General features: G+C 55.7%; 1 protein-coding gene across 12 annotated transcripts in view; it reads right to left on the bottom strand.

Moving 5' to 3' along the window:
- Positions 1–12,346, bottom strand: part of ABLIM2 (actin binding LIM protein family member 2) — a 190,657-nt gene that overhangs the window by 31,857 nt on the left and 146,454 nt on the right. For 6 of the 12 annotated variants that reach the window (XM_055245506.2, XM_055245496.2, XM_055245505.2 and 3 more), the window contains 2 exons: positions 11,365–11,417; positions 10,396–10,537 (listed from right to left, as the gene is read on the bottom strand). In XM_055245506.2, the coding sequence (XP_055101481.1) occupies positions 10,396–10,537; positions 11,365–11,417 (195 nt within the window). Of the gene's footprint in view, positions 1–10,378; positions 10,538–11,364; positions 11,418–12,346 lie in introns of those variants that run through there. The other 6 variants (XM_055245502.2, XM_055245499.2, XM_055245500.2 and 3 more) reach the window with 2 other exon arrangements.

The raw sequence follows: 12,346 nt of genomic DNA, 5'->3' as shown, positions 1-12,346 counted from the left end.
TTCTTATAGCTTATATTTCTTTGGTGAGGCTTCCTTTTCAGTTTCAAGAGTATCTGTAATTGTGTGTTCTAGACTCCAGGCCTGGGTCTCCTGCTGCTGCTGGGTGGGAGATGTGGGGTTGCTGTGTATTTCCCCGAGTCCTGAGATCCCCTCACCAGCCACTATTTCTAAACTATTTGTAATTGCTCATTGAAGCATTTTTTTTTTTTAGTGATAAATGCCTTAAAATCCTTGTCAGACAATTCCACCATCTGATTCTTCTCAGTGTTAGTATCTGCTGTTCTTTTTCTTCTTCTTCTTCTTTTTTTTTTTTTGAGATGGAGTTTCGTTCTTGTTGCCCAGGCTGGAGTGCAATGGCACAATCTCGGCTCGCCACAACCTCCGCCTCCCAGGTTCAAGCGATTCTCCTGCCTCACCTTCCCTAGTAGCTGGGATTACAGGCATGTGCCACCATGCCCGGCTAATTTTGTATTTTTAGTAGAGATGGGGTTTCTCCATGTTGGTCAGGCTGGTCTTGAACTCCTGACTTCAGGTGATCTGATCCGCCCTCCTCAGCCTCCCAAAGTGCTGGGATTACAGGCGTGAGCCACCGTGCCCGGCTTTCTCCTCTCTTTTTTCATTCAAATCATTGATCTTCGGGGTTCTTGGTATGATGGGTCATTTTTCTGCAGTATCCTGGGCATTTTGGATATTATGTTAGGCGACTGATCTTGTTAAGTGTTAAATCCTCTATTTGAGCAGGCTGTCACCCTGTTTAGGTTTCACGTGTACGGCCTGGTCTTTTGGAGGCTATGGTTGGAATGACAATTTGCTTTTCAGAATGCTTGCTGGAGTGCTATTCTTGTCTGCTAACTTCACCTGGAGCTGCCAGTCCGCCCACCCGGTCCCTGCCAGTACTGCCTGTGGGGATAAAATGCCCTTCTTGGGGTGTCCTGTGTCGCTGGTGGGGGTGGGAGATGCCTGCCATGGGTGGAGACCAGGCCCCTGGGTTCACTTTCAGGACTGCGGGGTGCCTGCTGGCCACCTGCCCATCTGCTAGTGTGGCTGCAGGAGGAAAACCCCTGCCTCGTCACCTTTTGCCACCACATGGGAGGCTGGGAGTCTGCAGGCCTGGGCCACCTCCTGCCGCTGGGTGGGGGTGGGAGTGGGCATGCAGGGCTGCTGTCCCCTGAGGTCCCGAGGCTGCCTCGCCAGGCCACTTTGCTGTTCCCACCTTTAGAGTTCTCCTGTGACCAACCATCTGCCATATCATTTCCAGGTCCGTTTAGCTGTATGTAGCAGAGAAGAGCAGAGAGAGACGAGGTGATGCTATCTCACCCCCGGACTGCTGTCTGGACTCCTGCAGTTGGTCTCTGTCGGAGTGGACCAGCAATCCGTAGATTTAAAGGTCCCAGGGATCCTGTGCACAACCAGCGCTGAGAATCACTGGTTTATTTATTTTATTTTTTGAGACGGAGTTTTGTTCTCGTTCCCCGGGCTGGAGTGCAATGGCGTGATCTTGGCTCACTGCAACCTCCTGGGTTCAAGCGATTCTCCTGCCTCAGCCTTCTGAGTAGCTGGGATTACAGGCATGTACCACGACGCTCGGCTAATTTTGTATTTTTAGTAGAGACAAGGTTTCTCCATGTTGGTCAGGCTGATCTCGAACTCCCAACCTCAGGTGATCTGCCTGCCTTGGCCTCCAAAAGTGCTGAGATTACAGGCGCGAGCCACTGCGCCCGGCCAAGAATCACTGGTTTAAAAAGTCCCTTTACATATTCAGAGATTTCACTTGACTCTTACCAGTCTACACACTAAACATGAACCCGTTTTACAGATGAGGAAGCTCAGACCTAATGATACCAAGTGATCTGTTCAAGGTCAAACAGTTACTAACTAGAGAGGCTGAGATGAGGAGGGCTCCTGGCTTCAGGAACCAGTAACCCCATCTGCTCCCAAGCCAGTGTGCCCTGGTGTGGGTTTGCAGGCATGTGGGTCTAATGAGTGTCAGATGGAAGCGGACAGCCTTCAAGGGGCGGGGTGTGTGTATTACAGAGAGAGACCCACAGGGAGAAGGCAGGTAGGGGGCCAGGAGCATGGCGGCAACTGGGTAGTCCTGAAGCCAGTTACCTGAGGCCCTGCAGGCACCGGATGCCCACCCACTCCATGCCCAAGCTCAGCCTAACCAGGCTCCCCTCCGTGAAGCCTGCCATAACCACCTTGCCGTCAGCATCCCGCCAGGCCTGCTCTTGGGGCCCTAAGCTTCTTCTCCACAGGTCTGTCCTCTTCCAGGCTGGCTCATCAGAGGTCAAAGTCACCGCTGGACATTCAAGGTCGGGCACCTTGTGGGCAGAGGACTGTGGCTCACACAGCGTCCGGGTCTGCTTTGTGGGCATCTGACCGGTGAGCCACTCACTTGGGCAGCTCCCATCCGCTCCTGGGTGCACAGGCAGGAGGCTTGGAGGCTGTGGCGTTGCACAGGTTCGGGTCCCCTCTCTGAGCCTTGGTGTCTCCATCTGAGGAAGGGGGGGCACCCTTCATCCCTGAGCAGTGGTGAACGAGAGGCCCCTTGGTGGGTATGAGCTGCAGACTTCAGAAGCAAGCGAGACGGGCCCGAGATGACCACAGAGGGCTTGCCATGAGGCCAGAGGGCTGGCCTGGCTTGTGGACTCGAGGTGCTGAACCTCAACGTCCCTCAGGGTCAGGCCGCAGGATCCCCGTGTGCTCACGTGCAAGCTCCTCAACCCCTACATGCTCCCTGGCAAGACTGGATCATCCCTGTTCTTTCAGATGAGGGAACTTGAAACTCAGAGAGGTTTCTCTTGTGCACAAGGTCACACAGCAAGGGACAGGCTGGGATTGAATTGTGGGTGGAGCAGCGCCCTCAGGCAGCACTCTCTGGGGCCCCCTCAGGTGCTCTTCTGGACAGTTCTGCGGCTTTGCATTCAGGGTGGCCACCTTCATGTCCCCCACCCCATAGAACGAATGCTGGGTCCCAGGAAGGAAGGCCACTGCTCAGACAGCTGTCCCCGGAGCCTTTGGGAAGACGCGGCCAATCACAAGCACGGATGGCGAGGCCGCTGCCTGGGAACGGGAGGCACGGGACTCTCATGCTGCTCCCAGGCACTAAGAGTCCACCGGGAGAAAAGCACACAGGTGACAGATCCGTGCTCCAGGGCCCTGAGCCTGTTCTCTGCGGGTCTGTCCTCTTCCAGGCTGGCTCATCAGAGGTCAAAGTCACTGCTGGACATTCAAGGCCAGGCACCTTATGGGCAGAGGACTGTGGCTCACACAGCGTCTGGGTCTGCTTTGTGGGCACCTGACCCGTGAGCCACTCGCTTGGGCAGCTCCCATCCGCTCTTGGGTGCACGGGCAGGAGGCTTGGAGGCCGTGGCGCTGCACAGGTTCGGGTCCCCTCTCTGAGCCTTGGTGTCTCCATCTGAGGAAGACAGGCGCCCCTCATCCCTGAGCAGTGGTGAATGAAATGCCGGTTCAGCTGGACCGGGGAGGGGAGGCAGAGCTTCCGGTGTGGGGCTCTCCAGAACCCAGACAGCACTGGAGGAGGACAGAGGAGGCCCCTGGGGCTGTGGCTATGAGACAACATGAGCTCTCAGAGGGACACGGGGTGCCACCCAGAGCCTGTGCTGCTACCTGCAGAACTGGGAGGCCACACGCTGTCCAGTCCCCAGGCATGGATAAGCCTGCTGGGCACGGGGAGGCGTGGGGATTCCAGCTGAAAGCTGGTCTCCAGCCAACCCGACGGCAGCGAATGTTCCCTGGGGCTCCGGAGCCCAGCATGCTCTGCCTGGGGCCACTGTCCTCGGGGTGGTTGTGTACCTCCAGCCACAGCATCTTCTCCTGGGCTGGGGTCCTCTCCCTGACCTCTGGGGCTCCCTCTGCTCTCTCTGGGGGCTCAGAGAGCACCCTGCCTGCCCAGCAGGAGGCCAGGCTTTCCAGAAAGGCCATCACTGTGGCCCCAGCTGGTCACTCCTCCCTAACAGCGTCTGTACAGAGGGACCCTCCAGCCACCAGCTGGATGCCAAGGTGGCCATGCCTGAGACCCCAGCTCTCCCTGGGCTGTCCCTCCACACCCTTTCCACAGGATCGGCCCTGCTGGCTGCCCCGTTCCCTGCTTCCCTGGCCCACTCCCTCTCCTGGCTTTCTCCCTCCTGGGCGCTCCTCCCCACTTTCTCTGTGGAGTCTCCTGCCCCACCAATAGCACCTTTCCACCTGCCCGCTTGTCAGCACACACATGTGCGTGCTCTCTGTCTCTTTTTCTCTCTTTGTCTCTCTCCTCCCAGCATTTTGCTGAGATGGGGAGATGGGAGGACGCTGACAAAGAGTAGGCTGGGGGCCAGGCAGGAGATCACACCTTATTTGAGTCTCAGACCCTCTTGAGAAAGGAACACAAACTCAGGACACAGCCACGTGCTCGCAGTTGGATGGCTGGGGCTACCAAATCCCACAGTTCCAGTCCCATCTGGGAGCCGGGGACCCTCAGTCTCTGCCTCCAGCCTGAACCTCTGCTCTGAGCTCCATCTGCCCCCTGGCAACCCCTCTGGACGTCTCAGGCTCTCCAAGCCAACGTGAAGACACCCACCTGTTCTCATCCCATCTCTGAATAAAGGTGGCCTCTGCCAGCCTGTACCAGAGCCAACCCAGTGTCTTCTTTGATTCCATCACCCCCGCAGCCAGTGGTTCCCGAGCTGCCGTCATGTGGGCCCTGCCAGTGAGATCCTTCCAGGGACCCCCACTGCTTTTGTGGGCGCCACAGTTCCTCTCACCCTGGCTGGGCAGCCTCCAGTCCACTGTGCAGCTGCCTTCTGATGTTTTAAACACGGAAAATGCAACATCTCCTCTCACACTCGTGTCGTGCTGACGTCCCCCTCCCTGGCACTGCGTTCCAGACCTTTCCTGATTGGACCTCGGCCTGCTTCCACCAGCTTCTGGCAAGTCGCCCCTCCGCCACCCTCACTGTCTTAGTTTCCCAAGGCCGTCCTGCTCCTGCCTCCAGACCTGTCTACTGGCTGTCTGTGCTGCTTAAACCCTGAGTCAGGCCAGGCCTGGGTCCTCCCAAGGGCACACAAACTGCTCTGTGACCTGATGCATGGCCCTCACTGTTCTTCCAACCCACGGCCCAGCCTCCACCCTGGGGGAGGTGGAATGCCCTCCCCCATATACTAGCCCTATTCAAGGCTATACCCGCTTCAAGCCATGCCAGGTACCGTCTCTCTGCCCTGACTACTTACTGTATTTGAAAGTACACCCTTCCCCCAGCCCTCTCTAGCCCTCTTAGCACAGGACACTGATATAACTCGCTTTCAGCTTGTTTCTCTCTGTCTCCCAGCCCCCAGTAGAATGTCAGCTCCCCAGACAGGGAACTTTGTCTGTTTTGGCCTCTGCTCTGTCCCCAGCACCCAGGACAGCACTGGGACACACCAAGTGCTCATGAAATACAGAGAGATGCCCCTTGGCTCACCACGGGCTCATCACATCCCATAAACCCAGTAAGATGAAAAGATCCTAAGTCAAAAACGCATTGAATGCACCTAACCTAGCAAACATCATGGCTTAGCCCAGCCTGCCTTAAACATGCTCAGAAACCTGCATTAGCCTTCGGCCAGGCAGAGTCATCTAATGCACAGCCCGGCGCATCATAGAGGGCTGGCCGCCTCGTGTCATTCGCTGAATGCTGCACTGAGAGTGAGAAACAGAATGGGTGTGTGGGTACTGGAGGGTGTGTGGGTACTGAGGTTTGCTTTCTACCCAATATATATCGCTTTCACGCCAGTGGAAAGTCACACAGTCCCATGTCAGAAGTTGGGGACTGCCTGCATCTGTTGACCGGCAGCTCCCACCCACTGTCTCTGGACCACTATGCTCTTCTTCCAGTTTTTCTTTTTCTTTTTTTTTTTTTTTTTTTTTGGAGATGGAGTCTCGCTCTGTCATCCTCCAGGCTGGAGTGCAATCTTGGCTCACTGTAACCTCTGCCTCCCGGGATCAAGCGATTCTCCTGCCTCAGCCTCCCAAGTAGCTGAGATTACAGGCATCCTCCACCATGCCTGGCTGATTTTTTGTGTTTAGCAGAGACAGGGTTTCACTATGTTGGTCAGGCTGGTCTCAAACTCCTGACCTCAGGTGATCTGCCCGCCTTGGCCTCCCAAAGTGCTGGGATTACAGGCGTGAGCCGCTGTGCCTGGCCCTCTTCTTCCAGTTGTGATGTCTGCATATTCCACCCCTAGGGGGTCTCACATCTCTAAGCCTGAGCCAGGCGCCCTGCTGGTCCCACCAGATACCCTCACGAGATCGACAGTAGCACGTCAGGGAGGCTCTTCCTTCCACCATGGACTAAGGAATGCAAGAAGAACTCTTCTGCCCCATCCTGCAGCTCCGGAGGAGTAAAAGGGGAAAGGAGGAAGGCCACCTCTGCCCTGGCCTCCACCCGCCACCTTCCCTTCTGATGCCAGGAACAGAAAAGCTGCAGCAGGTTCGCTGTCTCCTAACCCTCCCTCCCAATGGGCTCCAAGACCAGGCAGCGGGGAGACAAGCAGAGACAAGCAAGTCCTACCAGACATGGGACTCCGCACGGTCCCACAGCAAGAGGACACACAGAAGGTGACAGAAAATGCCAAGCCACAGGTAGGTTGGGGGTGAAGTGCCCCCAACTGGGGCCTCCCCTGTGCTGCTGCGGCGGTTAATTCAGAGCTTTCCTGACCCCCCCTCCAACCTGGCCAGACCACCCTTGGCTTCCGCCCTCCCGCCTCTCACACATGCCTCATGTGCTGGGATTGGAGGAAAGGGTCCTATTCCCTTCGGAAGTGCTGGGTCCTTTCTAGGGGCCACTGAGTCCTCTGGGCAGTGCCTCGAGCTGCCCAGGGGGTTTGTATCATGCTGACACGCCTCTGACCTTCGAGGGTGGGACGTGGGAGACCTCAAAAGAGAGGATGGGGCCTCAAGGGGCTAGGAATGTGGGACCCCAAGCAGCTGCAGGCCCTACTGCCGGGGACGTGGAGTCCATACCACCTTGTGTTCCTCCCGCAAGGCAGCGAGCCTTGTCCTAGAAATCTTCTCACCACACAAAATCAATAGCCTCCCTTCCTGTGCAGAAATCAGGTGCACTGATAATATAAACTACTCTGCACATGGCCCAGATAATGCCCTGTGTGTAATATAAACAGGAACAGCAAGGCAGTCAATAATAAATTATAGATTTCACTATGACGCCCTCTTTGGAGGGGTGGCAGTGCCTGCTGGGAACTAATGGGATGGGGATGGCTCCCTGGTTTGTCACTGCCATAAAGTCCTCTGGCTTCCCTGCTGGGGAACTGGGACTGGGCCACGCTCACCACTGCCTCTCCACTGCCTAGCACCACGTCCAGCACATAGTAGGCGCTCAGTAAGTATTTGGTGGAGGGATGGATGAATGACTGAATGATGAATTCAGTCCCAGGTGAGATGTGCAGATGGTGTTGTGGGTGAGATGAGTTTGTGACAGGGCCCTTGCGAAGCCAAAGAGGTGCCCGGCGGGCAGGCGGCGGCGGGATGCGCGTGTGCTCGCTCTGTCGGCGTCTCTGCCTCTCCCAGCTCCCTGCACGCTTCTCCAGGTCAGGGGCTGCTCTCGTCTTCTCTGTCCCCCTCGGCGCCCCGCTCAGCGTCTGGCACAGAGTGGGTGCTCAATAAATACCCGTTGAATGTAACGCATTTCAATTCAACAGACATTTATTGAGTGCCCACTGTGTTGGGTGTCACAATCCTACCTTCCTTGGGCGCGCTACAGATGGATGTCCCGGGGTGCAGGTGGCGTGCCTTGCTGTGTGCAATGCTTTGTTCAGTCACAGTTGTGTGCAAATAGAACTGGTGCCCATGGACTCAGGTCTGGGGGCTACTTGGTGATAATCAAAAGAACCCCGAGAGAAAAGGGTGGCTGGCTCTCAGTCTCCGTGTGCTCCCCTTCCCGCCTGGATTCCTCAGGAGGCCACAGATGGCAAGGCTCACCTGATCCAGGCACAGTCCGCAGCCTGGGTCCTCGGTCCTCGCTGCCATTTCCATGCAAATTGGGAAACAAGGCAATGCCATCAGGACGGAAATAAAGGCACAATCAGAATGGTTAGACACAGCGGGTTTCCTGCTCAGAGGAAGTGACGTTAGAACACCAGGAGAAAGCGAAGGAAGGACAACAACATAGCCACATCTTCATAAGCAGGCACGGCCAGGGGGAGGACACATATGTCTGTGCTGGAGCAGAGTCTCCCCAGGGAATTCATGAATGCAGCACGGGCCATCGGGGTCCTGCAGACCCAGCACGCCAGGAGGGAGGCAGCCGCAGCCTACGTGCATCTGCACAGGCAGCCTGGGGACAAGACTGTGACGGCAAGAGGTGGGGCTGGCACACACGCCCTTGCCGCTGAGTGACCACCTGACATTCACACACCCGACATGGCCGCCGGGCCTCGCAGGGCCGGCCACCCGCCAGCCTCGTGTGCTCCTGGGGCAACTCCAGGGCACCTACGTTCTGGCATTTTCAAATGAAGAAGCAGTGCACGAGGTGAAGGCCACACGTGCAGGTCACACAGAGTATCAGGGGCACGGGGGTCACAGCGGGCAGCCCGTCTCTAGTCCGGCTTCTCCCACACAGCACCCCCTCTCCTCTCTTAGTCCTGAGCCACAGGCAGGCCACAAACGTCAGTAGGAATTCTGGGGACAGTAGTTGGCCTCCCGGAAGAGTCTGTGGGGAGATCATCAAGTGGGGGAGGTCATCAAGTGGGGGAGGTCATCAGTACAGCCCCAGCCTTGCAGAGTTCTGCCGGCCACCTGGCAAGGGAAGGACTGAACGCTGAACGATGCCATCTTGAGATCCCCAAACACTGATTTCCTGGTTCCCAGGGCAAATGCCTTGATGCTGGGACACTGAGCAAGGTGGGGAGGATGCTGGGCGGGGGGAGCTCTCCCCCTCTGAACACAACGGCATCTGACATGCGAGTGCAGGGCAGAGGGGCCACGAGCTAGGCCAATGTTCCATGACCCGCAGGCAGGTGCTGCACCAGCCGGGGGCAGGGATTCCTGGGATCCGAGATAGAGGGACCGGAGGACTGGCATGCAGCTGCCTACGGGGGCACAGGCAGGTGCGCGTGGACCAGCCCCATAGCCCCCTTGCTTTGCCTGCAGATGAGATGGGCAGTTCCTCTGGAAGGAGCAAGCTGCCATCTGGGGTGAACCCCTCTCCCTCTGGGGGATATTTTTGGGGGAGTGGCTTTCCCATGGCGACATCAGCTTTGTGCCTGAATGCTGGGATCCTGGTATTTACAAAGCTGCACCCCAGGCGGGGGCAGAGGTCCGAGAGGTGCACAGACACCTGCTTACAGAGTTCATACACAAGCAACACACCTTTCTTTGTTTAAAGTGATTCTTTAACACATCGTTTCCAAGCTTCTGTGTCTTCACTCTTTCCCGTCACATTGAAACACTTTTCTACTTTTGTTGTTAAGTAAGACGGTTTACAGTTTGCAGGCATGAGGATGAGGATGAGGATGAGGAACAGTTTCCGTTTACTGAGCAGCTACTATGGCCGGCCGAACGCCACACACATACCCAGTTCCAGTCTCCTAACACCTGGCCCCCATTACACGACGGGTCAGTGGTGAGCTCAGATTTGAACTTGGGACTGCCTCACTGCAAAGCCAGGTCTTTCTTCTGCTCTCACACCCCTATTCATCCTCTCCCAGCCCCTGCTTCCAAGCTAAGCCCAAGCCTTGCCCATTGAAAACTGCCCCCAGCCCAGCTGAGACCCCCAGGCCACTTCTGGGAGGTGCTGAGTGAGCGCTTGCTACTGGTTTTCACCTGTGATTTACAGCGGCTGGAAGCAAACAGCATTATCTGGAGTTTTCTCTACATTTGAAAATCACTCCTGATTCAGTCTTCAAAACACCCCTAGGGTCAGGCAGACGCCATCACTGTCTCTCTATAAAGTCTGAGGCTGTGCCTCGTTCAGGATGAGTCACAGGGGACAGGGATGGTGCCCGTCACCAACTCCAAGTCTGCACTCATCAGCCGGACCATGCCCATGTCTGCTCTGGAGGGAACAGGCCCTGACTTCCACCTGGCAGCCCGAACGCCTTTCTCCTAAACGGCCCAGGAGCAGATCTGGGTTTCTGCATTCTTGCAGGCCCTGGAGATCTGTGAGGGGACATGCAGGCGTGGCCCTCGTTAGCACACTGGCTCAGGGACAGTTCTTGGGAAGCCGGCAAACTGCAAAAGCCCCATATTGCCTTCCGGTCGGTCCTTAGATTTGCAGGCTTTGCTTTTATGCTTTTTAACAGGCAAGGCTTAGATTTGGGGGGATTGCTCTGAGTTATGGGGCCCCTTTGTTGTGAGGCTTTTTGTGCACATCACAGCTCTTTCTTCAAAAGAACCACTCACGTGAGTGAAAGCTGTCCCCTGCCATCCTTTGGAGAGGGTCTCTGTCAGTCCCGCTGCTGTGGGACAAGGACTGGCTGTCCAGGTCTGGAGAGTTGGTCCTCGTGTGTACATCCCCCTTGAGCATCAGCCAGCTGCTCTTCTGCTGAAGGTAAAAAACAAAGTCATGCGAATTTCAAGGTCATCTGCAACAGTGGGAACATCTCACTGGACCCTTCTTGTAGCTTCCTTACCTTCTAACACACGAGCTGACCCCACTGTGAGAAAACTCAATATGTGAGAAACGCAGCTTTCAATAAAAATCTTGCCATTTAGTGAGACCTATCCAGATGCTATACAGGTACACGGAGCATCTGGGGGAAATGGAGCTGCCCCATCTTACGGACACAGCCACTGAGGCTCTGGGAGGCCAGGGGCCCACAGGGCTCCGCACAGGGAGAATGAGGGCCCAAGTCCAGCCTCGGGCTCTCCCTACACACAGCCCTGCTTTCCAGCCCTAGCACAGGTAAAGCCCAGCCTGCAGCCTCCTTTTGTCATGAATGCGTTGTTGGAACACGGAGATGCCTGTTCGTGCCTCGGCTCCGGCTGCATTCACAGAGTTCGGTAGCTGCATCGGAGATGGTACAGCCCACAAAGCCAAAAGTACTTACTCTCTGGACCTTTATGAAAAACATCTGCTGAACCTATCCTAGAATATGGATGCCCCAGGGATGCACTTTGATTTATTTCCCTTTCACGATACACATCTCTTCAGTCACAGAACCATAACCAAGCCACACGGGCATATACCCAGGACCTCAGGAGGAGACGTGTGCGTCCTAAATGTAGGAAGGAAACTGACGGAAGGGCCTCCTACCTTTGGCCTCACAGGGCCCCTAAGGAACAGAATGTAAGAGAAAGATTCGAAGTCTCACAAAACCGATTTCTTTCTGAGCAAGGCTGTTCTAAACCAGATCTGCTCCCTGGAATTACCTTCCTGTTATCCTGGTCGAAGCTTCCATCCTCCCCATCTGATCGCCTGGCAGCTGGAAGGGAAAAATCCATTTGTAAAGGCAACACACCATTGATTGTGGGTTTCTGCCTCATGGTTTCCCATATTACAGTTATGCTCAAAAATGAAAAATCAATCAAAGAGAAGGTCAGTAGTATGAGTGCCTTTCAAAGGGCAAGGAACAAGGTAAGCTGGAGGAGGCCCCCAGGGATCATGGCCCAGGGAGCATCAGCAGCAGGGGTGTGAAGTGAGGCCTGATTTCAGTTCTAGCCAAACACCCACACAGAGTAGAGTCACGTTTTCAGATGTAGCAACTTGGCTTTTTGATTTTGTTTTGTTTTTTGTTTTTTTGAGATGGAGTCTCGCTCTGTCACCCAGGCTGGAGTGCAGTGGTGTGATCTCGGCTCACTGCAACCTCCGCCTCCTGGGTTCAAGCGATTCTCCTGCCTCAGCCACCCGGTAGCTGGGATTACAGGTGTGCACCACCATGCCTGGATAAGTTTTATATTTTTGGAAGAGATGGGGTTTTGCCATGTTGGCCGGGCTGGTCTTGAACTCTTGACCTCAAGTAATCCACGTGCCTCAGCCTCCCAAACTGCTGGGATTACAGGCATAAGCCACCGCACCTGGCCCACTTGGCCTTTTGAGAACACGCATTTTAAAAACCTCCCACGTAACACAATGTCTCAGTTGTGGAGGCCTACGTGTCTGACTTGGGCAAGAGGCTCTGGATACGCCACTGACTACCCCGTCCACCCCCGCAGGAAGAAGCTTCGCGCCATTTCACAGATCGGGAGACTGAGGCTCAGGGACATGGTATACCTCGCCCAAGGTCACGGGCGAGTGGGCGGTAGGGGCCGACATGAGCCCAGGCCTTCTGAGTCCAAGGTCCTTCCCTGTCTGCCCCACCTGGCTAAGTGCTGCTGGCAAACTGCAAAATGGTGACGAGTTCTGCTACTGGAA

Source organism: Symphalangus syndactylus, chromosome 16 (genome assembly GCF_028878055.3).
Source record: "Symphalangus syndactylus isolate Jambi chromosome 16, NHGRI_mSymSyn1-v2.1_pri, whole genome shotgun sequence".
Lineage (NCBI taxonomy): Eukaryota > Metazoa > Chordata > Mammalia > Primates > Hylobatidae > Symphalangus > Symphalangus syndactylus.
The sequence above is the reverse complement of the archived record's forward strand: the minus strand, read 5'-3'. Positions and strand labels throughout refer to the sequence as shown.